Source organism: Ambystoma mexicanum, chromosome 2p (genome assembly GCF_040938575.1).
Source record: "Ambystoma mexicanum isolate Mex_15411 chromosome 2p, UKY_AmexF1_1, whole genome shotgun sequence".
NCBI lineage: Eukaryota > Metazoa > Chordata > Amphibia > Caudata > Ambystomatidae > Ambystoma > Ambystoma mexicanum.
In genome coordinates this window covers 1,046,244,984-1,046,271,500 of record NC_090923.1, presented here as the reverse complement: position 1 = coordinate 1,046,271,500, position 26,517 = coordinate 1,046,244,984, and the positions used below count along the sequence as shown (strand labels likewise).

Here is a 26,517-nt window from a genome sequence, read left to right as displayed (position 1 = left end):
ACATAATATCTTACACACGCCCCACGGCTGCCAGAATGCAGACTCGGAGGCCAACTACCATGCTGCACAAATTCCACTGATCTCTCACAACAACTGCACCGCACCTAGCATTAGAATGCAGCCACCTCTGCGCAAACCGCACTGGCTGCACATATTTGAGTGCACCCAAGCCCTATATGCTACCCTACCTCTCCACTGACATGGACTACGGTCCCCAAGGGCGTCAACCCACAGCACTTTGAGATCCTACCAATGGTATATAAGGCGCTATACAAATGCACAATAGCATAACATAACATAATCTGGCCCTAGGTTTCTTTTTCTCCTCACTTCTACCTAGACTACCTCTAGGAGCATCACCAGGCCCAGGACAACCGCGCCGGGCCTGTGAATAGCAGCCAATGCTGCACCTCAGCATGGCAATGCATAGCCCCCAGAACTGAAATAGCAGGGCCAGTTTATTTATTTATGCATGTATCTACATAGGTTCCTTGTAGCACACACATGCAATTGGATGATTGTGTCACAGCGTGGTACCCCTAAAATCTAAAAAAACCATTCGGCCAAGGAGATGAGAAAGAAGGGAGAGAGGTGGGTAGGAAAAAAAGGTGGCCATTTAAATGTAACAAAAAGAGTAGTCTGAATGGATTACAGGAAGCGATAGTAGATATGGTCACGTCGAAGATGGGAGGATAGAGTGTGGGAACAGCAAAGAGTCAGCCTCCCAGGTGCTGCTTAGCAAAGGTCACAATGATCAGAAGGGAAGAGTCCGATGATGCGAGAGGTCCTACTGGCTAGTGGACCTTGATGACTGAAGTCTGAAATTGATTCAAGAGGCTATGCGCGGCCAATGGAGTTTGATGTTGGCCGGGGAGGTGTGATCATCTGGTTCAAGGTCAAAGATGAGTCTCACAGCTCTCTGTTGGATGGTTTAGAGTTGCACAAAGGAGGGTTGGTGGGGGCAGGGTAAGTAAAGGAGTTCTCTGGTGCATTGGCAGAGGGTGGAGGGGTGGGGTCTATGTGTGGGAGAAGGTTTGTGTGTTCGAATATTTGAAGGAGAAAGTGTGCTAGAAACAGGGGTTGAAGGGAGAGGGAACGGTCGGGAGCAGTGTTCCATTACTTTTATTTTTTACTGTTAACAGTTCCATGTGTTATAGGCGGCTCTCTTCCTTCCTACTCTGTTCTTCTCTGGAATCACAGTTCCACTACTTTTTGCAACCATTTTAACCATTCTGAAACTGTTCTTTGTGAAGTTAAAGCACACTTCTCCATTTTACCACTCGATATCAGTTACAGGTAAATCTGTTTCAACTCAATTGGCTGTCAAACAGCATGACTGCAACCCTTGAAAAATGTGTTACAGGCGGCTCGCTTCCTTCCTACTCTGTTCTTCTCCGGAATCACAGTTCCACTACTTTTTTGTACACTTCTATCACTGGCTAGAATTTAAGAGTGTTGTGCATTGTCTGAGCTCAGCACTTAAATAGCCAGGGTGGTACAGGTCAGGAGTGAGGTTCTTTGGCAGAGCAGTGCAGTGAGTTCTACAACCACAACTGGGAGGGAGAGCAGGAGTGGATGCTATGTAGGCCATGTGGAGGTGCACTGGTAAATTGGCGAGGGACCGGCTGCCCACTATCTCCATTCTGCCTAAAGTAAGGTTCTTGTTTTCTCCACAGAGCTGCAGCAGCGTTTTGAGATCTTCCAGCAGAACCTAGCCAGGGCGAGGCACCTGCAGGCTACGGACCAGGGCACAGCTCAATACGGCGTGACTGAATTCAGCGACTTCACAGGTGGGTCCACGCTGCCAGGTGGGCTCAGAGGCGTTGCTAAGGGGGGGCTGAGGGAGTTGTAGCCCCAGATCTTTTGGTTGTAGCCCTGGACAGAAGTTCAAACCTATCCAGACCTATCAACACCCCTGGCCGGGCACCCCATGCTAGGGGGCAGTCTTTGCCATCCCCGGCAGATGAGGCAAGTGTTTAGACTGGAAAGCCAGAGGTCTCCAGTTACCCAGGCACAAGTGGAAGGTAAATGAATGCAGTCTCAGTAGGGTGGGTTGCATTGACGAGCACCTCAGTAGGGTGGGCTGCATTGCCGAGCACCTCAGTCGGGAGGGGGGGGCTGCAATTGCTTACCATCCTTTCACTATTTCTGTTTGTTTGAGTTTGTTATCTGCACATCAGCATTTGAAAGCCATAATCCTACACTACCCACAATTGAGTGCCCAATATTTTATACGCCAGCAGGGGCAAAGGATCGACAGACCATGCCAAGCAAAGATGTATAGTTCAAGGGAGGTTATTGTACACAAAAGGAAATACGGGATTAGGCTTAACTGAGGTGATGGGATGAGTCTGGACACAAAATATGAAAGCATTCACGCCTCTTCATAGAACCGTGGCCCTTAACCCTTCCCTCTCTCCCGTCTGCTTTTGCCCTGTTGCTGGGACAGTCCTTAGTCGTTGGATTTTAAGTGCCCTGCACTTTTTTGAGCCCGGTGGAGTCTTGTTACTGTAGCATCGGTCAGGATGTGTCTCTCCCTCCCTCCCTATCTCCTTCCCTCCCTCCCTCCCTCCCTCCCTCCCTCCCTCCCTCCCTCCCTCCCTCCCTCCCTCCCTCCCTCCCTTCCTTCCTTCCTTCCTTCCTTCCTTCCTTCCTTCCTTCCTTCCTTCCTTCCTTCCTTCCTTCCTTCCTTCCTTCCTTCCTTCCTTCCTTCCTTCCTTCCTTCCTTCCTTCCTTCCTTCCTTCCTTCCTTCCTTCCTTCCTTCCTTCCTTCCTTCCTTCCTTCCTTCCTTCCTTCCTTCCTTCCTTCCTTCCTTCCTTCCTTCCTTCCTTCCTTCCTTCCTTCCTTCCTTCCTTCCTCCCTCCCCTCTTGGATTTAATGTTCGCCTCCTGTTTGTTCTTACTTTCCTCTGTACCCACCGCTCTCAAGACTTGCACCTTTCTCCTCCTCCTTAATATTTCTTTCAGCTCATCCAACCATCGACCCCCCCCCACCCACCCGTCCCCCCTTAACTTTCTCTCTCCCTCGGGTTCTCCCTCCTCCGTCTGAACATTCCATTTCACCCCCTACACCTCCCTTTTCAATTATCTCTCCTCCGCTGCCTTTACTCTTCCATCTCCTGTTTCTTTATGCTCCCTTTTTTAGCTCCTGCCCCTTCTCCTTGGTCTCAATTCTCTCTGCTCATCCTGCTGCGAAATACTCCCTCTGCACCGTCCCTCCTTCTCACTCTGCCACACACTAGCCTTCATCTAACCCTATGGACTCTTAACTCGCACAATCCTCTTCCCTTCCTGCCCACTTTTATCTTCATCCGGGTCAAGACGCCGTCCATTTAATTGTGCAAGGGTTTTCATCAGGTTTATTTTGTGACCGAGCATTGTGATCTTTCACAGTCAAGTAATTCTGCTCACCGAGGTTACTTGAAGGGAAGGTGCCATCTTGGATTTGGTCAGTCTGCTGCATTGTTCGCAGTGGCGCCCCCAAGCATTTTTCATAGGGCAAACCCTGATGAGGTCACTTGGGGAGGCACACCAAAACAAACACAAGAGAAAGGCGTGCCAGTGTGGGGCCACCGTGTTTATAAGGGTGGCCGTGGCCACCTCTTGGTTGTGCCTCTGATTGTTCGCTAGCACCCAGAATTGTGAAATCTTCTGCTTTCTTTAAACAAGCATTGTCAATGCCAGCAGTTTGGGCTTTTGCATAGGCATGAGAACGGCACTTGCTAGGCACTGCCGTAGTGGTATCAACTGGCTGTTGATGGTAGCAGGTGCAAAATGGTGCAAGTATCTGTGCATCTAATAGCAGTGCATGGCAAATGACTAGCACTTATACACAAGCCAACACTGTTGGCTTTTAACAGGGCTTCAGTGAAGGACACACATAGTGCTGATAAAGCGAGTGGCTGAAGGCAGCCTTGCTTAAAGACAATCAGGTCCATGCTCACCATGTATTTGACAACATCCCTTTGGTGTTGGGAATGTAAAAATGGGCAATTCCTCCGAGCAAAAAAATGCACATCTTGGCCTGCTGGGTAACTGTGACACAAGAGGCTAGGAATCTCTTTTCTTGGATCTAATGTTCTAGCATAATTAAATGGGGCCATGCAGGGCTCAAGTCGAGGGTGCATGGAGGTGGACAGAGTCCGGCCACTTTTTCAGGGGTACCCCAACATTTTTCAGAGGGCACCTTGATATGCTAATTTCTGGTATGTTAATGAGTTCCCCTCCTTTTTTTTAGGACTTGACCCCTGGGGCCATCAATGGCTGGAAGTGCGCTTCCAAGGCTGATAGGTGGCCCATCCTTGTACTCCTGTACCCCCTAATGACCCTGTTCCCCTGGGCACAGTCTCGCAGTCACTCGGGGAATGAGCGCTCAGAATCATGCATTCTACACTGGTCTCCTCCTCTGCCTTCCTGTCAGTTGGCGTTCTTTCGAGGGGCAAGAAATCCAAAGCCGGAGATGGAGTTGGGAGCCTGGGATTCCTCCGTATACCCGATCTGGGTCTGCTTCACTGAGCAGATTGCAGGATCCGGCCCCTTGGGTCATCACAGTCCATCTCCCAGATTCCAGTATGGAACTTCCTCACACTGCATACAAGAACAGAAAACCAGAATACAAAGAATTACAAGCTGCTGGTTCAGTTTCCATGATGACGGTCTGGTTAACATGCAATAGAATAGGATTATTTGACGTGTAAAAATATATTGATTCAGCTATACTGCAGTTTTAATCTGACTGCTTGTGTCAAACAATGACTAAACGCAGGTGACTTTATTTCAGGCTCATTTGAAGTGTCTCTTTTAGCCTTATAGTAGGATACCTTACAGAGATCTCAAGTTGCCCTCATGTCTACGCTGTTCAGCTAGTCATGTTTCTTGAGCTAACATCACTTTGCATTCTGATACTTGTTTCACATTTTTAAATGGAAAGTATCACAACAAGTAGGTTTATGGTCATTGCATCGAATTCCTTGCATCTAAATGCATTTGCATTGAATTTTTTCCATCTAAAAAAATTTGCATCAAATGCATTTTCTTCTTTTTTTTGGAGGGGACACCCCCATACCCCTTTCTTTTACCCTTTAAAGTCCTCCTGAACAAAAATGAACCCTTTACCCCCCCAAAGCATGCATTCAATGCACATTCTTTAGATGGAAGAAATGTGATGGAATGGCATTAAATGCAATGACCAGATACCCTACAGGTACATTATGGCATGCACAATGAAATCTAATATAAAAGTTGGTGTGTGCATAAACATGACGTGGGGTCCCTGCACATTTAGTTTTTTGAAGAAATGTGAATCATCAATGTGTGGTGATAGGTGATAAAAATGGCCAATAGTGTGTCAGTGATAGTAGGTTTACTGAGCCTAAGAATTTCATCCTAAGCAGTTACTTTTTATGCATACGACTACATCAAGGCAGAACAAAAATCATGTTCTACTGCCAAACAAGTACATTTATTCCATGGTGCCAGGTACACCCCAATTACCAAAATGGGCTTGCAATGCCTTGCTGTGGCTTCGTGCCCTCCTTTGTTTTATTTTTTATTTATTTATTAAGCATTTGTATGGCACCTTTACAGCGAAAGTGTTTCCAGGCGCCACAAGACTAAAAAAGGAGGGTGTGGAGGGACAGAGGAGAAACAACAGTAACGGTCCTACTAGGGCTTGTGACATTCGGATTGTGCAAATGCAGTACCAAGAAGTGCCGGGGGAGGGGCCAGTGGAGGAAAAGGGATGGGGTAGGGGGAGAGTGAAGGAGGGAGAAGTGATGGAGTTGTGCATTCCCTATGCTAATAAGTCCCCCTGCTTATGTATTTAGGTCTTGTGCCCTGCTGCGGACCATATCGGGACATGTATGGCAACGTTGTATGTCCAACCTTCTACTCTGCCAGTCACAATTGGGCCCTTCCCCCTTGACTGTTGACTGTAGTTCAGTGGTCTGCCACCTTCGGATTACCAGATGTTTTGGACTACGGCCCCCATGATCCTTCTGTATTGACGGTGCTGCCTAGGGCTGATGGGAGTTGTAGTCCCAAACTGCTGGAGAGTCAAAGGTTGAAAACTGCTGGTGTAGCTAAAAGTTCTCTTTATTTGTGAGGTAAATTTGTATGTTGACTCAATCCTTAAAGAAATCTACTTCTGGAATTCCTTATGCATTAGAAAAAGAGGGAGGCCTAGTTTACCAGTGCACAGTGGAAGACACATTCTATCTATTCAAATACTTTTGGGCAAAAATTGGGATTCAATTAGCGTTTAGACCTATAAATACCAATTCTCAAATCTAACCTTGGTGGTTTGCAGATGATAGGATGAAATGGCTTTTCGGATACATTTTGAGAACATTGCAAAATCTGCTCATGTGTGCTCTTTTCTCAAACGTTTGTCCTGATAGAGTACTACAAACCCCTTCCACTTCCTGAGAAAGGCAGCACCCAGGTAGAGATTCAGTTAAATGTCAGGGAGAGGGAAGTCATAAAACACAGAGCTTGAAAAATGTGGAAGTAATTAATTGTTTTTAGAAGTCTTTTTTTTTTTTAATTAGTGGATTGGTTTAAAATAAACCTTACACATTTATAGAAAAAGAGAGGTAAAAATAACAATTGCAATCCAAAATTGTATTCTATTTAACAATAAAATAATCAATTTATTTGGAATGAACACAGTTCCTCTTAAAAAAGACAGAAATTGTCATCTTCCATAGAAGCAAACTCGTACAACTAAACATGTTGAATGATTACCATTAATTCTATGTGCATTCTTAATCAGTGCAATTGATAAAGATGTTTCATTTCCAGATAGCACACAAAACCAAAATTCATCACTATACAAGCAATCTTCATGATGTACACATTTTGAAAACGTGGTAATACTTAAAATTCCATTTCACCATAAATGATATAAAGATTCTATAATGTCTACCTGCTTACCAAAGGAGTAGGTAGCAGCCAGGCACATTGCTTTAGTACAATGCAATGTGTTTCCCCTGTAGGTTGTATATTTAACGTAAAACATAAGAATTGAGTTATCCAGTCCGCATTTGGAAATATGTGTAAGTATTGCAGTACAATTCCCAACCTTTTCTCCCCCACAGTTCAGTTCCTAAACAATTTGCATTTCATAGTTATGTCGATTGTATCCCATCAAAGACTTTCCTTTCACTTCAGGATGGTTTATCACCAATAATGTTGAGGGCCTGTGTATAGACATTCAAACGACTTCACATTTATTTGCATAATTACTGATCATCCCTCTCTTCTGTTCATACAAGATCTTGGGGAAAATTTGCAAAGAGGGAGCACTGAGGAGAATCGAAAAAATATTGATAACATTGTGAAGTTTCCACTGGAGTCAACCTTTAGAGATGCAAGGCCTAACTCGTGCCTAATTATGGAAGTTGGAACACAGCTAGTGTCTACCTCCACAAAAGTCAAATTTTGCAGAAATCAAGACCCCTGCCATGAATGGCGTTTCCAGCCCATACACAGAAGTCAATTGTTAGGTTATAAAGAAGATGGTCGACTTCTCCTGCTTTCTGTCTTTCAAGCCTAATGACAAAGTAGCAACTAGGTTTGTACAATCCCCAATCGGGCCACAAGGAGTTGAGGGAGGGGCTCCAGGAGACGATCGAGGAAAATAAAAATACCATAAGCCTATTTAAGAATACCTCTGAGGAGGATGAACAACCTGATAGCGCTTTATGACCCTAGGGTTCCTGGAAGACTGGGGTGGCAAACTGGTGTTGCCTTTTTCAGACCAAGGGAGGAATTCCAGACCCCACAGTTGGCCTCACTGTTTTGGGAGTGTCCGTGAACTAGCAACAAGTCATTTGACCTTAATGCTGATACCACACTTGGCTGATATGGATAACATATCCATTATCACTCTTTGGAATTGGTTCAAAACACCAGATTGCCTAAAGCTACATGAACCTCCTTGTAACAGGATTGTTTTGCACTAGATTTGCTGCATGCACCGACTGATTCTTGGAAGAATACAGTCTGCAAATTAAAGTATGGACCGTCCACTGCAAAGATCCCCCTGGATGTATTGACCGCAGGGGAAGCTTTGCTGCTTCTCTTTGCTTGCAGCAAGGAGACTGTGAAGAAGGGGAGACCTTACCAGAGGGGGCATGCCCATGTAAATTGATAGATTCCATCAGGTCTTCGCCCACTTTTCGCTTCTGGTTACCAAGACGGGCACCGGGAATAGTGCCTGATACACAGCACAACATTGACCTAAGGTTACCGTTGATGCACATTGTAATATTGTGTCCATTCCCCTTGCAGAGGAAGAGTTCCTGGGCCTTCAGCGCTCCCCAAAGACAATGCCGTCGCAAACCCTTCCAAGAGTGTTCAACGAGAGACTCCAGAAGACCTGCGACTGGAGGAAGTTAGGAGTGGCCAACAATGTGAAGCATCAGGTATACAGCTTTCCTCCCATGTCTTTCCTCCTCCTCCGCCCACTCTTAACTTCTCGCTCACTCCATTCTCTCCTACACCCTGCTTGCTCTACTGCCTCTTCCGCCTCCTCGTTGCCTCATACAGAAAACCTAGCCCAAGTCCCCACTCTATTTATTGCGATGGTGTTGCTTTTGAGACCGACTAGCGGATGGTCCCTACTCCTTATGAGGAAAGGTATTTTTAGGAGTGTGGCAAAAGTAAGCAAGACCTGAATCCTAGCAGGGTAGAGGGATAGTTTAGGGCCATGCTGTAAGCCATTTTGCTCTGAGAAGGGGTATCATTCTGCACTTAGCTTTATGAAGCACGTACACATGGCAAAATAGGTCCCTCATGCAAGAAAGCCTGGCCCATGCGCTGCCTTGTCACAGCCAAGAGGCTTTTTACCATGTGATGGCTACCAATTCTCATTTTGCCAGCCAGACTGCAGAGGGCCAGACGTCAAGAAGGGAAGAGGCGAGTTAGAAGCAGGAGTTTTTGTGTGCTTGGCAGGGCATATGTGGTTGGGGCATGAACGTGTTTGTCACAAAATGTTCTTGGGTGTTTTGAGCACAGCTATATGTCCCATGTCTGGCTGGGCTTATCCCTGGTTCCCTATACCCCCTCCTGCCAGCAACAGATTCAGTGTATGCAATGATGTTATGCTGGGTTACATTGTTATTTGTCTGGTTACGCTATGCTAGGCCATGCTTTTGCTGTCCGATTGTGCTATGCTATCTTTGCTTCGTTCTACCATGCTTAGAAATCCAATGCTTTCTTTGATTTGCTTTGTCATGTCCTGCTAGGCCATGCCTTTGCTGTCTGATTGTGCTATGCTATCTTTGCTTCGTTCTACCATGCTTAGAAATCCAATGCTTTCTTTGATTTGCTTTCCCATGCATGTCATGCTATGCCATGCCTTTGCTGTCTGATTGTGCTATGCTATCTTTGCTCTGCTCTTCCATTCTTAGAAATCCAATGCTTTCTTTGATTTGCTATCCCATGCTATGTTATGTAATGTTAGGCCATGCTTTAGGTGTCTGATTGCACTGTGCTATCTTTGCTCTGCTCTTCCATTCTTAGAAATCCAATGCTTTCTTTGATTTGCTATCCCATGCTATGTCATGTCATGCCAGGCCATGCTTTTGCTGTGCTATTGTGCTATACTATATTTTATGCTATTGTTGCTTTGCTCCACCATTCTTAGAAATACAATGCTTTCTTTGGTTTGCTATGCCATGTCATGTCAAGGTGCAGTGACATGTTATGCAATGTTGATCTGTCAGGATCTAAGTGTGTTCTTTCAAAATTCTTCTTTGCCAGAAATGTTAATATGAAATTGTGCTTGTAAATGTAAACCTCCCTTTTGCATTTGTGGGTGTATCGCCCTCTACCCCCCCTGCCCCCACGCACACACATACTTGATGGGCATCTGTTTTCTAAATCACTGCATCTACACCTAGCTTGTTCAACCCTTAGGTCTTTCCTTTTCTCAGTTCTCCTTTCGCAATTTCAAATTTCTGACCAAATTCTGTTTTTTGGTTTTAAGGAAGTGTTGCTTCTTTTTATTTCAATGTATCTGTTTGTGTACCCCTTCCCCTTCGTTTGTAGACTTATATGGCATGTTACATCCTATGTTGTTGTGTTGGTTCAACTTAATATCATGCTGCTTTGCACAAGGCTAGCAAGCGTTTTTAAGTAACTGGAAGGTGACCTGCAGCACTCCACAAAACACCACAAAAATCAAATGTCCGTAAGCAGTATGGAGTTCAGGAAACATATGTACGCTGTTAATCAGAGTCTATACCCCTGTTTTATCTAAGAGCCTCCTCAACAGCCCCGCTAGATGGTAGACCTACATGTATTATGCAGATTAACTCAGAGAAGAGCCCAGCCTCCGTTTATGACTAATTGAGCCTCCCACTACTAGCAGGCGTCACGATCTCCAGGCAGCCCGGTCCAGGGCATTATTCCCAGAAAAGCTCCAGTTGAAAGCCCAAGTGATTTAAAGTGCCCTCGGTTCCTACAAGCTTTCTTGTGTATAGAACCTAGCTATTTGTGGTCGTTTGGAGCCAAGGCAATGCCTGGAAGTGTGCTTTCTCTCCTGTTCCCTTATGCATTGTTTCAACACACCCAGGCTAACAATGACAACAAGGTGTTGCAGAAGGCCTCCAAGCCTCATCACCCACAAGGCAGTGTGTGGAGCCAGAAGTGTGAAGCGGAAAACTTTGTGAAGTCTTTTCAAACGTTTGGAGAAATGCTTCACTATCCCTATTGTGACAAGGATTTCTCTGCCTAAAATAAATTAAAGGAAACACTAACAAAAGGGTTTTGTCCCTCACACTTATACATACAACAACCCAATGAGGTAATATATGTCAAAGCAAAATATCACAGATTCACAGATATTTGTTTCTCCTTATAATCTGGATGAATTCCCCTTCCCCAGACTCAAGCAGGATTCTGTTCAACAGTTCCAAAAAGATAAGGAAATCCTGTCTTGTAATAATAAACTTCCAATTCAGTTTCTTTGCTTCCAACTTGGCAACAAAAGTTCCAACACAGTTCTGTTTGGCTTAACTTGACTTTATGCAAAACAAAAGAGGTGATGGCTGGAAGGTTTGGAATTAATCCTACCCTCTGGGCAACCCTCCAGACCATTGTGCTTCAGTCTGCCAAACCATTATAGACAGAGAAAATCATAAGGAAATCAGGCTTGGTCCCACCACAAAGGAGCAGTCCAGCCCAAATTGCTAGGTCACATCTCTTCTGCACGAGACCACAAGCTGCTGGAAGGTGCAGATCCCTACCTCTGCACCACGACACGCAGCACCTCACCGCATTTACGCATGGTGGGATGGGTTTTGAGCACACGAGATTGCCTCAGGGTACTGTGAATCCCTCAGTATTTTCAACAAAATATTACATGCTGATTTAGGGAACATTCAGGTGCCCAGTCCCATCATTGAGTATGTTGATGTGCTGTTGTGTAGTGACAGTGAGCATCTGTGCAGAAAGGATTCTGTCACCCCTTTTCAGCTGCTAGTGTACAAAGGGTAGAAGGTAGACAAGCCGTCTCCAAGAAATTATTGATTATTGTCTCCAAGAAATGCTCTATCTGGGTCAATTGATATCTGTCCACGGGAAGAAAAATGATGCTGCTTCAGTGCGCAGCACTTCCCAGACTAAGACTGTCAAAGAAATGCAAACTTTTCTAGGGTTGTGTAACTACTGCAGAGCTTGGATTCTAGACTATGTGGTTTACACTGAGCACCTATTGCAGGGCCTCAAAGAGGCCCAGAAAAACAACCACAAACTTGCATGGACAGCGGACAGAGGTAATTTCCACTGCCCTAATGGTAGCTACCCCTGATTACACCCAAGAGTTTTATCTGTTTTCTCATTCCAATGGCCAACTGATGACTGCGGTACTTACACTGAAGAGCACTATGGGCCACAAGCCATTGGCCTACTACAGCGGAGTGTTAGATTCGGTGATGTAAGGCAAGGCACTTTCTGCTGCTGTGTTTGCAATTGAGAAAAGCTCCACAATTGTCATGGGGTGTTCCATAACGCTGTATGCGGAGCACAAAGTGTTCTGCCATCCTGGAGTGATCCAAATCAACCTTGACTACACAGCGGTCATCCGCGTATGAGATACACCTGTCCAGCCCAAACATTCACATTGTGAGGTGTAACCCAGTGAATCCCGCCACCTTTTTGACAGAGCTGTGCACGGACGAAGATCTTGCGAGACATGACTGTGTGACATTTGAGGGGGAGGAAGACGATATCCCAAAAGTGAGGGACAGCCCCCTTGAGGGGTGGGAGAAAGTGCGTTTCATTGACGGGTCAGCAACTATCGACCGGGGAACTGGTTTGAGGTATACTAGGGTGGCAGTGGTCTGCCTAGTAGATGTATAAAGTATTGGTGCAAAATAGATTACCCATTCACTATTTGGCCTAAGCAGCAGAACTTATAGTGCTTATTGAAGCACTTCTAGCATCTCAAGGGTACAGTATGACCATCTATTCTGAACCAGCCTATGTCACCACCACGGTGCACGCAGGACTCACACGTTGGAACAGAAGGGGATTTAGTAGGGCTGACGGTTACCCAGTAGAGCATGCAGAATTGTTAGATAGAATGATGCACTGTCCCAGCCCTCCTTGATGGCGGTGGTGAAATGCGCCACCCATACTAACAACACAGACGAGGTCTCACTCTGTAAGGCTGCCGCGGACCTGGCAGCCAAACAAGCAGCGTATCTCTTGGTGCCAAATGTGTCAGAGTATACAGTGGTAGCAGAGAGTAGAGAACAGCTGCTAGACCCCTACAGTTCCTTGCCAATTGCACAGCTGATTGAGTTGCAGGGCCGGGCCCCACAGGAAGAACAAGATCTATAGTTGAAAAGGGGATGCAAGCAGTCCCCTACAGATTTATTGTGGTGACAGGAGACGTCAGGCAAAGCGGTCATGCCGTATGAACTGCTGCTGGTCGCATTCGACCAGCAGCACCATTCATCCCATGTGTCAAAACAGTATATCGCTGCAGATATACAGGAGGACTGGTTTGTCCCCAATCTGCAGGAGGCAGTAACTAAAATGGTGATTAATTGTACTACACATGTCAAACGTACTGCATTGGTCTTAGCCTAAGGACAATCAGCGGTACCCTGCCTCGCCCTACTGGCCCGTTTCCGGGAATTACAAATCGACTACATGGATGTGGGGGAAAAGGTGCAATGGATCCCGTTATCTAATAATGGTTGCCTGTCCCTTTTCACGGTGGGTGGAGGCTGGTCTTTGTGCACAACCAGATGCTAAATGTGCGGCCAGGTTTTTGGTCAGGGAGGTTTTCCCTTGTTGGGGCATGTGCTATTTATTAAGATCTGATAATGGCACACACTTTTTCAATGAGCTCTTTAAAGAGATAACACCATTGCTGGGCATCAAGCATCACATGTGCACAATTTACCACCCTCAGGCCAACAGGGTTGTGGGGAAGATCAACAGGTTATTAAGAAGTAAATTGTCCAAGCTCTGCACCACATTAAAGAATAGTTGGGTGCACTGCTTGCACCTTGCCCTGCAAGGATCACCATTTATCACACCATGAGGTATTAACGGGGCGGCAGATTCATGCGCCCCTGTCTTCCATCAGGAGAGCATCTGATGCTCACAGGGCTGCGTCCATATTGGATGACGAATTCAAAAGTTATCTGTTTGCACTAACAAAGGCTATAAAATGTATATCAACAGATAGCACCACCAAGGACTGAAGATGCGACCAGTACTGCATCTGACACACCAGCAATGTCACCTCCTCTCCAGCTATTCCCATAGGACCTTGTCTACATAAGGAACTTTGTCTGTCGGTGGAGTGAGCCCAAATATAATGGCCCCTTTGAGGTTGTTTATGCCACTCCCGTTGCAGTGAAAGTTCAAGAACTGCGATATTGGGTGCGTCTAATCTACATCTTCTTCAATCTTTGCAACTCTCTCTCTCTTTCCATCTTACCCCCAGGCCCAACGCACACCGCTGGCCACACCCTGGATGCTCTCATCTCAAATGACATCCCTCTATCTATCCCTGTCACTTCCTCTCTCTCCTGGACTGATCACTCTCTCCTCTCTTCCCACTTGAAGCTCTCTTCTCCCCTTGTATCAGTAAGCCTGGCACTTCCCCCTGTCTACAAGGTCATCAGACCCATGAAAAGAGTGTCAGTCTCTGCCTTTGCCGCTACCTACTCTGCTCCTTCTACTCCTGTGGCTGACTCCCAACCTGACACAGCCCTCTCTAACGTTAACCTCTCTGTTTCCAACACTCTTGATATTCTTGCCCCTGTCATGAGGATACGACTGAAGCCTACCAAAAAGTGTAACTCTTGGTTCAACTCCAAACTGGCTGCCCTTAAACGCAAGTGCAGGGCAGCCAAACGGAAATGAGATTCCTCTGGTTCATCCTCTCCAAGAAAAGAGTCTTAATACAAGCCTGCATCTCCGTGGCATCCAATAGCACGGCCAAACTTTTCAAAGTCTGCAAGGAACTAGCCAATCCTGCCACAGCCTCCTCCACCATTGCACCCACCCAGGCCCTCTGCTCGGCCCTGGTGCACGCTTCACCTCAAAAACACAAGATATCCTTTCCTCTCTCTCTTCCTTACCACCTCATGCACCAACATCTCTTGTACCACCCTTGGCCACCCTTACCCCTTCCCTTCTTCTCTCTTCTCTCTCCCCTGTCACACCTAAGGAGGTCACTAGAGAAGTCCAGTCTATGAAAGCCTCCTCCAAACAGGTGGACCCCTGTCTCTCCAAAATCATCAAGGACAATATTGATTCTCTCGCTCCAGCCTTGGCCAACCTCTGCACCCTCTCCTTCGCCACTGCTCTTAAGCACTCCTTTGTGCACCCTCTCCTCAAAAAACCTTCTGCTGACCCTTCCATTCCGGCAAACTATCGCCCGATCTCTATGATTCCTTTCCTGGGCAAACTCCTGGAAAAGTTGGCTATTTCTCAGCTTACCCTCCACACTGAATCTGTTGGTTGCTTCCATGACCACCAGTCTGGCTTTAGAGCGTCCAGAGGCATGGAAACTGCTCTTCTGAACACCCATGAAGATCTGCTCTCAAATCTTGATTCTAACTCTTTCTCTGTCCTCATTCTACTCAACCTCTCCTCTGCCTTCGATACAGTGAACCACAACACCCTGATTGCACATCTCCGTGACAACCTGGGCATCACTGATCAGGCCGTGGCATGGCTAATCTCCTTTCTCTCTAACCGCCCATCCCAGGTGGAATTGGGACCTTTCTCTCTCTCCTTTCACTCCCCCTACATGTGGTATCCCACAGGGATCTAACCCATCCCCCTGGTTTTTCAATGGCTATATGGCCCTCCCCTGGCCCGTATGCTAGCCACCCTCACTGCCAACTTTCAGTGTTACACGGATGACAAGCAGCTCTCCTTCAGGCTACCCTCGGCCTCTTCCTCTTCCTCACTCACACCCGACTGTCTGCAATTCGGTTTTGGTGGGCTGCAAATGACATCTGCCTCAGCGCCAGTAAGACAGAGATTGTCCCCATCGGGACCCCTGCTCCCACCTTTCCTCTTTCCCTCTGGCCGGCCTCTCTTGGTCCTGCGCCTCCACCTACCAACCAGACAAAAAATCTGGGGGTCCTCTTCGACTCCATTCTCTCTTTCTCGTTTCACATCGCGGACATCCCTAAAAAGTCCCACTACCAACTGGACCTTCTCAGAGATATTCTACCTTTTCTCACTTTCCCCCAGAAGCTCACCGTCTCCAGAGCCGTGATCCTCTCTAGGCTGGACTACTGCAACGGCCTCTTTCTCAACCTGCCCTTGTCTACCCTCCGCCCTCTTCAACTCATCCAGAGCAGAACCGCAAGACTTATCCTTGGCCTCGAGCCCAGGGACCGCATCTCTCCGGCGCTGCAAGGATTATGTTCAAGACCACTTGCATTGTCCACAAGGCTTTCTGGGGCCTGGGCCCACTCTATCTGCAATGCTCTCTTCCTAAATACTGTCCTTCCCCAGCCCTCCACTCATCTTCCTCCAACTATCTGCGGGTGAGCCGCTTCTCCAAGCAGAGACTTGGGGGGAGATCTTAATCCACTGCAGGTGCCTTCTTCTGGAACAGCCTCCCTGCCTCGCTTCATCTTGAGCCAGATCTCCTTAAGTTCTGGAAACTCCTGAAGACTTTCCTCTTTGCCTCCTCCTCCTCTCTCCCTCTACCCTGCTTACCACATCTTTTTGCTCTCTTGCGCTCTCTCCTCTACTTCTGCTCAGCTTCGCTGACTGGCATACCCTCAGAGCCTCACAGGTTACAAGCATTCATCACCAGTCTCCTGCACTTGCCCTGGACATTGCACTTGCCGCAGCACTACTGCACTTCGGTTATGACCCACGAGAGTGGTATCTCTCTGCACTGAACCCATGTTCTGACGGGACTTGGCACACTTGGTCCCTATTGCCCCCCCACGCACTCCGTTATTCTGTTCTCCTGCATGATGTAAATGTTCCTTACCTAGTATGATTGTTTGTCTTGTCCTTCCTATGTCTTCCCCTCCCATGCATGGTATCACTTTGAAAAACTTGTGTATAAGCGCATAATAAATAAACAATCAATCAATCTGTCTGATGTCTGCAAAGCACCCCAGGCCTCCCCCCCACCCAAGTACAGTAAACTACAAAAGTGTAAAACCAGTCCTGCACCCTGACCCCCTCACCATATTTGTGTTCTTGCACAAACACGTGCAACTGCACCTTGAATACCAGTCCCCTCTTATCTTTCAGGTTTTTTGCAACTGATCTACTTCTATGATCAATAAAAACACTGCTATGCATTATTTGCATAAAAGGTGTTCTTTCTCTTTCACTCTCACTCTCTCTCTCTCTCTCTTGGTTTGCATATGGATGCACATGGTTCCAACCACTCCCTATCATTTGAGTAGCTGTTCTATTTGCTATTTCTATGTTTGGAGTGGGCATTTATTTAGGATGTATGTTTATATGGGGCGGTCATATAAAGGGGGCTACGCATGCAAACATTACTAATGGTTCTTTAACTAATGGTTCCTTAACATACAATACTGCTGCAAATGGGTTACTATTAAACAAAGTAACTCAAATCAATAATACTGCGGCTGCTCTGTCACCCAGAAACACATGGATAAGCTTGCAATTTACCACAGTCCTGTCCTTACTCGTGAAGGCTCAATCAATGAGTATGCTCCTCTTTAGATGTAATACTAAATAAAACATAGCTTATTTTATATAACAGTTCGCTCTGCAATTACCCTACAGTATGTCAGTCCATTCAAGCTGGTGATCCCACCCTAATTTAAGCAATTATACTTTATTAGGGGTTTTGCTTGGTCTGGAAACCTCACACATTGCACTTCTTCATGGTAATAGATGTCATGATTACACATGGTAAACCCCATGACATCAGCTCTCATCCCTCGTCACCTTACTCAATACTTGAGATCTCCTCTCACTTATCAGAACCATTCTAAAGATTTCAACCCCTCCCTCAGATGGCCCTGAATGTTCCCCTTCACCATTGTGGCATATAAGCAAGGTCCGCAGGCAGATTCCTCCCCGTCACATTCCTTGTACCTCAACCTGCAGTTTCCCCAGGCTTCAGGTGGGTGGGTTTGCTTAAGGTGATGAGGGAGTAAAGCTGATGTAATGGGGATTACCATGTATAATCATGGCATTATCCCCCCAGCACACCTCCCTCGTCACCTTCCTCAGTATTTCAGGATGTACCCTAGATACATAACATGGATAGGTTGAAATGTACACACCAAGACATCTGTGGCATGCAGCACCTTTAATATGCAAGAAACCCATTGCAAAAAGTACATCTGGTTAACCATACTCAATACTGAAGCTGAACCACAGCCCCTTCAGACATCAGGACCCAAAGTCTATAATGGTTCACAAATGTAGACGAAGATTTCCACGTAACTGCCCTGCACATATCGGGTAGAGGAACACCTAGTGCTTCAGCCCAAGATGCTGACACAGCCCTACTGACATGTCCTGTATGATGGGGGATGGAGGTTTGTCAGCCTTTTGATCAATTGGGGAGATTAACTTTCCTATTCAATAGCTTAATGATGAGATTACTTGCTTCCATCCCCGTCTGAACTTCTCAGAGGTCCAAAATAAATTGTCACATGTCCTAAGAAACACAGTTCATGATAGGTATAGCAGAACAGCCCTCCGTACTTCCAAGAGAAATAGATTTCTTTCGTCCTGTGAACAATCCTCCAAGCACAGAGCTGACAGAACCACTTCCCATTCCGAGTGGAAACTGGAGCAAATCTTGGGCAACAACTCCGGCCTCAATATCAATAGCACTGTGGTAACATGCAAATAATGTGGTCTACAAAACAGAGCCCTTGTATCCCCTGATCTACAGATGGACAGGTTGGCGACTAAAGGCAGTTTGCCCATTCCAAATCTGCTTCTTCCAATGGCTTATAGGGCCCTTTTTTCTTCAAGAAATACGAAACTGTGGGCTGATCCCAGGGACATACTTCCTTCTGCCTAGGCAAATTGAAAATAATATACCCCTTTAAAAGTCTGGGCATCATGTCCTCCAGGACCTCCAAGAAATCCCAAGGCTTCTGAAAGGCCCTGATTGCCACCCATTGGCCTTTCAGTGTAGCCATGGCTAAACATTTACGAAAGAAAGAGCTAAATGATGTTGGGAAGGAGCTAGCGCCTTCCTATGCCCCAAGCGCTTCAGAATTAAGCAAGACTTCTTTTGATTGCTTCTAGGCTCTACAAGAGACCAGGGGGAGGAGGAGCACTAAGAAAGATTTTGTCATGCAAATATAATCACACACACAGACATGGGCGGGCACTAAAAGAAGGCAGTTATTATTTAAATATAGGGTGCAAATAACTATTAGCTGAATAAATTGGTAAATGTTAAATCCTATTTAGTTTTTCTCAAAGCACGATAGAAGCAGGCTCTCTGCCAAAAGGAATGTGGTCTGCGCTAAAAATGGACTACAGGCATTGCTGTGGTGTTTGTGCTAGCACAAGCACACTGATCAGCTGTTTGCTGTCAGTCAAAAGCCCATGCAGACTAAGAATAGGGGACTTTACATGCTCAATACACACAATGCAGAATTATGGGAAACCAGGTTTAAAAGAGATTATAAGAACAGATAAAAATATGAGTAGAATGATTGAAGTGAGTATGGAAAGAATGACGGGAAAATGTGTTTATATATAAAGGTTCATAGGTAGCAAAATGAAAGAAAAAATTAAGCTACAGTATATTCTTGCATAGGCTAGCAATATGTCAAGTAGCATGTCCTGAACAGAAATCCGACCATGAAGAAAGGAAGACTGGAGCATCCCTTGTATGAAAGAAGGATGGTTTGGGATGGATCCATAGCCCATATCCAGTAGGGGTGTACCGAAATTCAGCTTCGAGTAAGTATTCTGCCGAATTCCGGCTGAAATCAGCTATTCGGCATTCGGCAAAATACTTACTGGAATCTTACTCAAAGCCGAAGTTACTTACACCCCTAGTTCTTGGTTGGCCTCATTCCATGTACTGTATTATTGGAAACATTTTCTGCCATCCACAAGGTGGTGGAATTGCCTTACATTTTGAATGGAGGAGAGCTCATCCTCCTTAAGGAATAATCTAAGACATTAGAATTTAGCACGAAGGGGAAAGGTGGTGGTGGAGGGTGAGGGGGACTTGTCCCTTTGTCACTCGAGCATGACCCTGAGCTGCATGAAGCACACAAATTCCCTTTGTTGCATCATGCAGAACTTCATTACTGACAAGGTACAAGCTGAAGGCATGCGGTTTGCAGAAGCGATGGGAGATACTGCCGGGTGCCGCCCTTGCCACTGTTCCACTTTACATATTGAATTGATGAGGCTGTTTTCTACGTGACATTAAACAATGGCTCTTGTCCATCCCCTCAAATCACCCAGAGCTTGAGACGGGTAGGCACTGCAGGGAACTCCCTTACAAAGTATATGCAAGCAGCGAAAAGGCCTGTTATCAGCTGGGAGCACAGCCCCTTCCCAAACATGGAGGCAGCAGCTGCCCAGTTTATAGACAGGGAATATAGCAAGACAATTACAGCTCACGATCCTGGTAGACAACCTGTGCTCTCTTTTGTTGGGAGGGAGTGGGGGCCCAGTCAGCGTTTGAGAAGTTAGTGAGATAAAGGCGCCATCACCGCTGGGAGGGGCTGCCACCATAAATAATAATTCCAAGATATGCTGACTGACCACTGAACAGCGCAAAGCCTTTTAAATATAACTCAGGACGGCACAGATAAAACTGAATGGGATATTTTGAGAGATGTGGGAAGAAAATTATCTGGACCGTGGGATTTTTTGTGTGCGCTGTATAACTAATTACATAGTCAATTTTGCCAGCAGGGAGAAAAGAGGGGGTACAGCTCCCTGTCTTATGCAGTGATAGAAAAGCTTCTGGTTTAGTGTTTAAAGGACATTCCAGATCAGTGCGTGCCATAGCCTTTGTTCGGTTTAAACAATTAATGCCACAACGACCTTTGGCGGATGCATTGAATTCACGTAAAAGCACAAAACAGATCGCCCTTTGAAATGGACCCACATTTTTTTACATCGTGGTCTATCAGACCAAGGCAAGAAAGGCCATGAAGAGATTACATCGAAGCCCCCCTGGGGATGCCGCATTTTGTCACCTAGACACGCACTGCGTCATGGGGCGCACGTGTAATTGGCTAATCATTGAAACCTTCAACATCCCACACCCTATGATTGCCAGCCTACCTTCCCAGAGATATTTGTTGTGAGCACTACTTCCCCTATGACCATTGTCGTTTACATCAAAGCCTGTTTCTTTCTCCTTATCCCGACCACATTTACCGCGATGCCTGTTGCTGATGCACAATCACATAACTTACTCCCTTGTATTACCCTGAGCTTTGAATGTCACCCCACATCACACAACAAGCGTGCTCGCCCCTCGCTGTAGGCCTTACCCCTCCCCTGCCTGGCAGATGTGCTAATCAGATGGCTCTCCCGTGCCCCCCTAGCTACTACAGAAAGGTCTAGCTCAGTCCTAGCGCCCTGATGCCATCCTGGGGGCACGCTTAGCAGCAGGCCGTCCATACAAGGATTGACCATTTTGCTGTGTGTGCGTGTGTCATGTGCTTCCCCTATACTGCACAGGGCCCCATTAGAAATGGTGCTCTCTCACCAATGTGGTCATACTGGGCAACGCTTACCGCGACCTGAGAGCCTATCCCTTTTTTCCTTTTTCAGTTCCTAGACCACGACCCATACATTAAATTAAGGCCCTTATGTCACAACTTCACTTGCGGCATGGTGAACGTCAAAGCTGGGCATACCACCCTTCCCCAAAACTAGACAACCATTTGCATCTGCTGCATTATTGTTTTAAAATACACGCTACTGGGCCACCAGGGGGCGCACGGATGAGCATGCTCTTCGTGTGAGCTCCACGCCCGAGGTCCGAAAAGGGGTCCTGAGCCCCCACTTTGCGACCCCCCCCTCGGAGCTGCCAATCGGACATGGGACGTATGAGTGTGGCCCCCCCAGCCAGGAAAAAATGTGAACAAAATCGGAGGTTCCTTCGGGTGGAAACCGAAGAAAACGTGGTTGGTCTGCGTAGTGCCCGGCAGCAAAGAAGAAAACAAAACTACTGGAGCATGCGGGACCCCAGGGAGGCGTACCGGCTCGCCCGACGATCCCCCCACGAGAGGAACTGGAGTTGGAGACCAGCATCAGCCCCTGCCTGCAGACCTATTTCCCTGGGGGAACTTCGTCGGAGGTCGTGCGGGCCCCCGACACACTAGCCTTTCTGGATTCGCATCCGCCTTTGAGCGGAGGACTGTGCCGGCGAATATGTGAACAGGCCCGCCTCCGTGGACAAGGTAGGCCGCTGTTTAAGGCCTGCGCTTTGTGCGCACACACCCGGCACCTCGGCCCTCCCCCCGGCAGCCCAGAGCCCGGCGCCGGCGGTACCTCAAAGAGGAAGTGTGCTGGGGGACTGCAATCACCCCCACACACGGGGCCCCCCAAAGCGCCCGTGAAGCAACGGAAACACTATAAGGAGCCAAACTCTGCTCTGACAGAGATAGGAAGTGGAGGGGGAAGGAAACAAGAGGGCAAACACCGAGAAAAGAACAGAGCAAAGCCTTCTGGGCGCACCAAGTACCACAAGCTCAAAACAGGGAGGCCCCCACCGCACACTCTCACGCCAGAGCCACAACTACGAAAAGCTATGTGCTGGAGCTACAGGCGACAAGGTCCCCTCTTTTTGAACCTTCTGGCAATCCACACCTGCTCTGACCCGGTACACGGCGGAACTTGCCACAGACAACATAGTTGTATCTGCTGACCCCCCCCCACATGATCAAACGCTGCGATAGCCCAGAACCACCTTAAGGAGCCTCTACAATCTCCACAGAGCACCTCTACCCCGCGGGAGCAAGAACACCCAGTGCTGCACGCACCAACCTGAGAGTCCACCAGGACTGAGGGTAGGGCCCCACCACAGGGGCGTGTGCCTCCTCAAGTACCCCAGTGCATAACAGGACTGACATATAGGGGGTACCTCGCAACTTCTCCCCCCCACCACACTGAGGACCTCGCAGGCTGCACAGAGCACTCAAAACTGGGAGAAAGTAACCGGGCCGTGCCCTGAGAGTAAAAAGAGCAACCGTAGCACAGTAACGGAGAGGGGGAGAAGGGTCTGTGCACATACAGTATAACCTGAGAGTGGACCCTTCACAGCCTACGCATCACAAATTTGAATCTGAATCGGTGGGGAAGGTCCCTGAATATATGCAGGCAAAAGAGAAGCTTGCCACATACACTTACGCTCCCCCCACTCGTGAAATCGTCTCCCACAAAATGGCAACTGGAGCAATAGCACATGGTGAGACACTGGCTACGAAGAATGACGTGGCAGCCCTGTTAACGGAAATAAAAAATATGGGAGCTAATATAGGTGGCAAAATCTTCAAAATCACCCAACGTATGGATAGGATTGAGGACAGGCTAGAGGGAGTAGAAAACAACCAAGCCTCGATAGACACTCTGGAAACGCAGCTGGGACACAGAATTACAGAACTTGAGCAGCGAGAAGAGGAATACAGGTTAAAAATGGATGATTTGGAAAATCGAGAACGACGAAATAACCTGCGTTTCTTTGGAATCCCGGAGCACGAAGGGGAGACTGAGGAGAGCTTAAAAACAAGGATTCACTACATCATTAAGATTCTCAAGGCTAAATATGCGATTGATGAACCAAGGACAGAGCAGATCCACAGGGCAGGAGGCCCACCGGGAGGACCGAGATCGGTCCTCGCCCGCTTCCACAGGTATCAGACAAGGCCAAAATTCTTGAGAAGGCAAGGCGTGGAGGGGTGATCTCCCTTAACGGAGCTCAAATAACCGTATATCAAGACTTATCTGCTATGACACTAGCCCTGAGAAGGATGTGTGGCCCCCTGACGAAATGGTTGAAGGAACGAAACACTAGGTACAGATGGGGTACCCCTTCTCCCTTTCTTTCGAGCACAACGGCACGAGGATCAGACTGCAATCAGAAAGAGAAATAAAGGCATGCATATCTGATCTTGTGGAGGCAAATGAACGAGGGAACGACGAAGACGCAGCATGAGGTGAAGGAAGAGAATAGAAACTTTGAGGCCCTAAGAGACAGAGAGTTAAGGGATCGAGAAAATACTGCAGAGGTAATATTTCCCCAGAGGGAGACAAGTGACCCGGACAGGCAATAACTAACTTTATTTAATGCCACTGCTCAAAATCAGGGCTTTCTACGGGTCAGGTACTAAAACACCTATGTTCAATGGTTGTAAATTGAAGTTTGAGTGGGGGGGACGGATTGGGGGCTCAGACTCATGTGGTAGTTAATTTTAGCAAAAGGACCGTGAGGTAATGGTCCCTGCTGGTGGTTCGTTGCTGGTGCAGTGTAACTAACTGGAACCGCTCGGACGCCGCCATATGAGGGGAGGGGGGGAAAATGGGGGAGGGAGGAGGGGTCACAGGACATGGGAGAAGGAAAGACCGAAACATTTTTTTCAATTACTGCAGAAGAGGGGAAAATGTCGACACTGGTTGAGGGCATAAAACACAGGGAATGGCTGCTTACGATTATGAATAGTCCAATGTCACAAGCAGATGGCTACCCTGAAGTCATCACAAGGGGCCCATTGAAAGTGGGAACGCTTAATGTTAAGGGTCTTAACTCGCCTGCTAAGAGGTCGCTAGTATTAAGGGAATTTCGGAGAGCCAAGATGGACATCCTATTCCTGCAGGAAACCAAGTTCATGAAGGGAGAGGAGAGGCCCATTCTAGGGAAACGTCTCGGACCATTGCGCAAAGGAGGTGTGGGAACCTTATTCGAAAGGGAATTGATTTTCAAGTCACAAAATCCTGGTCAGATGCGGAGGGGCAAGCTTTATTGGTGGCAGGTACCATTGGGAGCGTGGAGGTAACGATAGCCACAATCTACTCCCCCAATGTAGGGCAGCCCAGATTCCTCTCGGGAACCATCCCCAAAATAATGCTGGAGGCTACAGGGCATATTGTGCTGGGCGGGGACTTTAATCTGTGGGCCGACCCGAGCTTGGATATTAAGGCGGGTAATCCAACTGTCAATACTGAAATGAGAGGGGACCATAATGATTATTTGAACATGATGCAAGTATACGCGCTGGTTGATGTATGGAGGGATATGCACCCTGACGAAAGAGGATACACTTTTTATTCTCCCCCGCACAACACTTTTACTCAAATAGATTATATCTACCTCTCACGGGAGCTGCACGACATCACATCATACTCTGAGATCACCCCAATCGCATGGTCTGATCACGACATGGTCACAGCGGATATACAGTGGGAACACTTACCGATCAGGGGTGGGAAATGGAGGTGCAATGAGACCCTGTGGAGAGACCTTGTCTTTAGAGAGGAACTGGAAACCGAGATTATAGAATATTTCAAAACTAACGACACTAGGGAGATCGCCAAATGGGGTGTGTGGGAAGCGGCCAAAGCAACCTCGAGGGGGATCCTTATACGGGAGGGGGTGAGGAAGAAAAGGGAAAGGGCCCTCATTGAAAATAGGCTTCGGAACAAAATATGTCGATTGGATAAGGAGGCCAGAGAAGGGGACGCCACAGACCTCGATAAGATTCAAGAAGCTAGAAAGAAGCGGGAGAAGGTTTGTCACCTAGAGCAGGGCCAGATAGCATGTAAACTGCATTTATTAAAACAGAAGTTCTATGAAAAAGGGGACAAAGCCGACGCACTGTTGGCTGCTAGGCTCAGGATGCAACGGGCAGAATGAAGGGTAAAGGAAATAACATGCAATACTCCTGACCAGGGACAAGACAAACCATTCATCCCTGAAATGTTTGCAAACTTTTATGAATCCCTATACTCTTCTGAAACAGACCCAAACTCGCAAGAGATAGATAGCTATCTCGCTGACATCGATCTCCCCAAAATAGCTGAGGTAGACTCTGCTCACCTTGAGGCCCCCATAATGGAAGAGGAAGTACACCAAGCGATCAAAAGGCTAACACTGGGCAAATCCCCGGGGGAGGATGGATACACAGCCGGCTTTTATAAGACCTTCAGTGCCCTCCTAGCCCCATTTCTGACTGAATTATTCAATGAGATCCTAGAAACGGGAACCGCCCCCGATTCCTTCGTCCGAGCTCTCATATCGGTCATCCCCAAGGAGGGTAGGGACCCCAAATGTTGTGGGTCATATCGCCCTATATCCTTGCTCAATCTCGATGCCAAAATCTACACGAGGGTATTGGCTGCCAGGTTGGAGACTCACATGCCCCACCTTATTCACTCCGACCAGGTCGGATTCATAATCGGGCGACAAGGGGCGGACACCATTCGAAAAACTCTCCATTTGGTCGCAGCCTCCCAAAATATGAATGGTGACCTCGCCTTGCTTTCCATTGATGCTGAAAAAGCATTTGATAGAGTGGAATGGGAATTCCTTGCCGCAGTCCTCCACGCTGTAGGTATAGGACCAAAATTCAGAAAAGGGATAAAAGCAGTGTACACAGCGCCTAGAGACGCAGTGTCAGTCAATGGAGAGTGCTCGAGGTGGTTCGAATTGAAACGTGGCACCCGACAGGGATGTCCCCTATTGGCCATACTCTTCGCCCTTTCTGTAGAACCCCTAGCCCAGAAAATAAGGAATGACGCCCGAATTGAGGGAATGAGACTGGGGCAGGTGGAATACAAGGTGGCGCTATACGCCGATGACTTACTTCTCCATGTTATAAACCCCAACACATCCATCCCCAGGGCACTAAATTTAATAAATGCATACGGCTATTTATCGGGATTTAAAATCAACAAATCCAAGTCAATACTCTTCCCCCTACTGGGATCGATGGAAGCGAACAATGAAAGATATTCTTCCCTGGGCCTTACGATAGAGCATGAGAAATTGAAATATTTGGGGATACATGTCACGAGATCTCTACG

At 47.2% G+C, this 26,517-nt stretch overlaps 1 protein-coding gene across 1 annotated transcript in view; it reads left to right on the top strand.

Annotated features, from left to right (window-relative positions):
• CTSW (cathepsin W) overlaps positions 1–26,517 on the top strand; it is a 242,907-nt gene that overhangs the window by 78,511 nt on the left and 137,879 nt on the right. The window contains exons 3-4 of the mRNA XM_069644937.1: positions 1,677–1,790; positions 8,293–8,426. Coding sequence (XP_069501038.1) covers positions 1,677–1,790; positions 8,293–8,426 — 248 coding nt within the window. The remainder of the gene's footprint in view (positions 1–1,676; positions 1,791–8,292; positions 8,427–26,517) is intronic.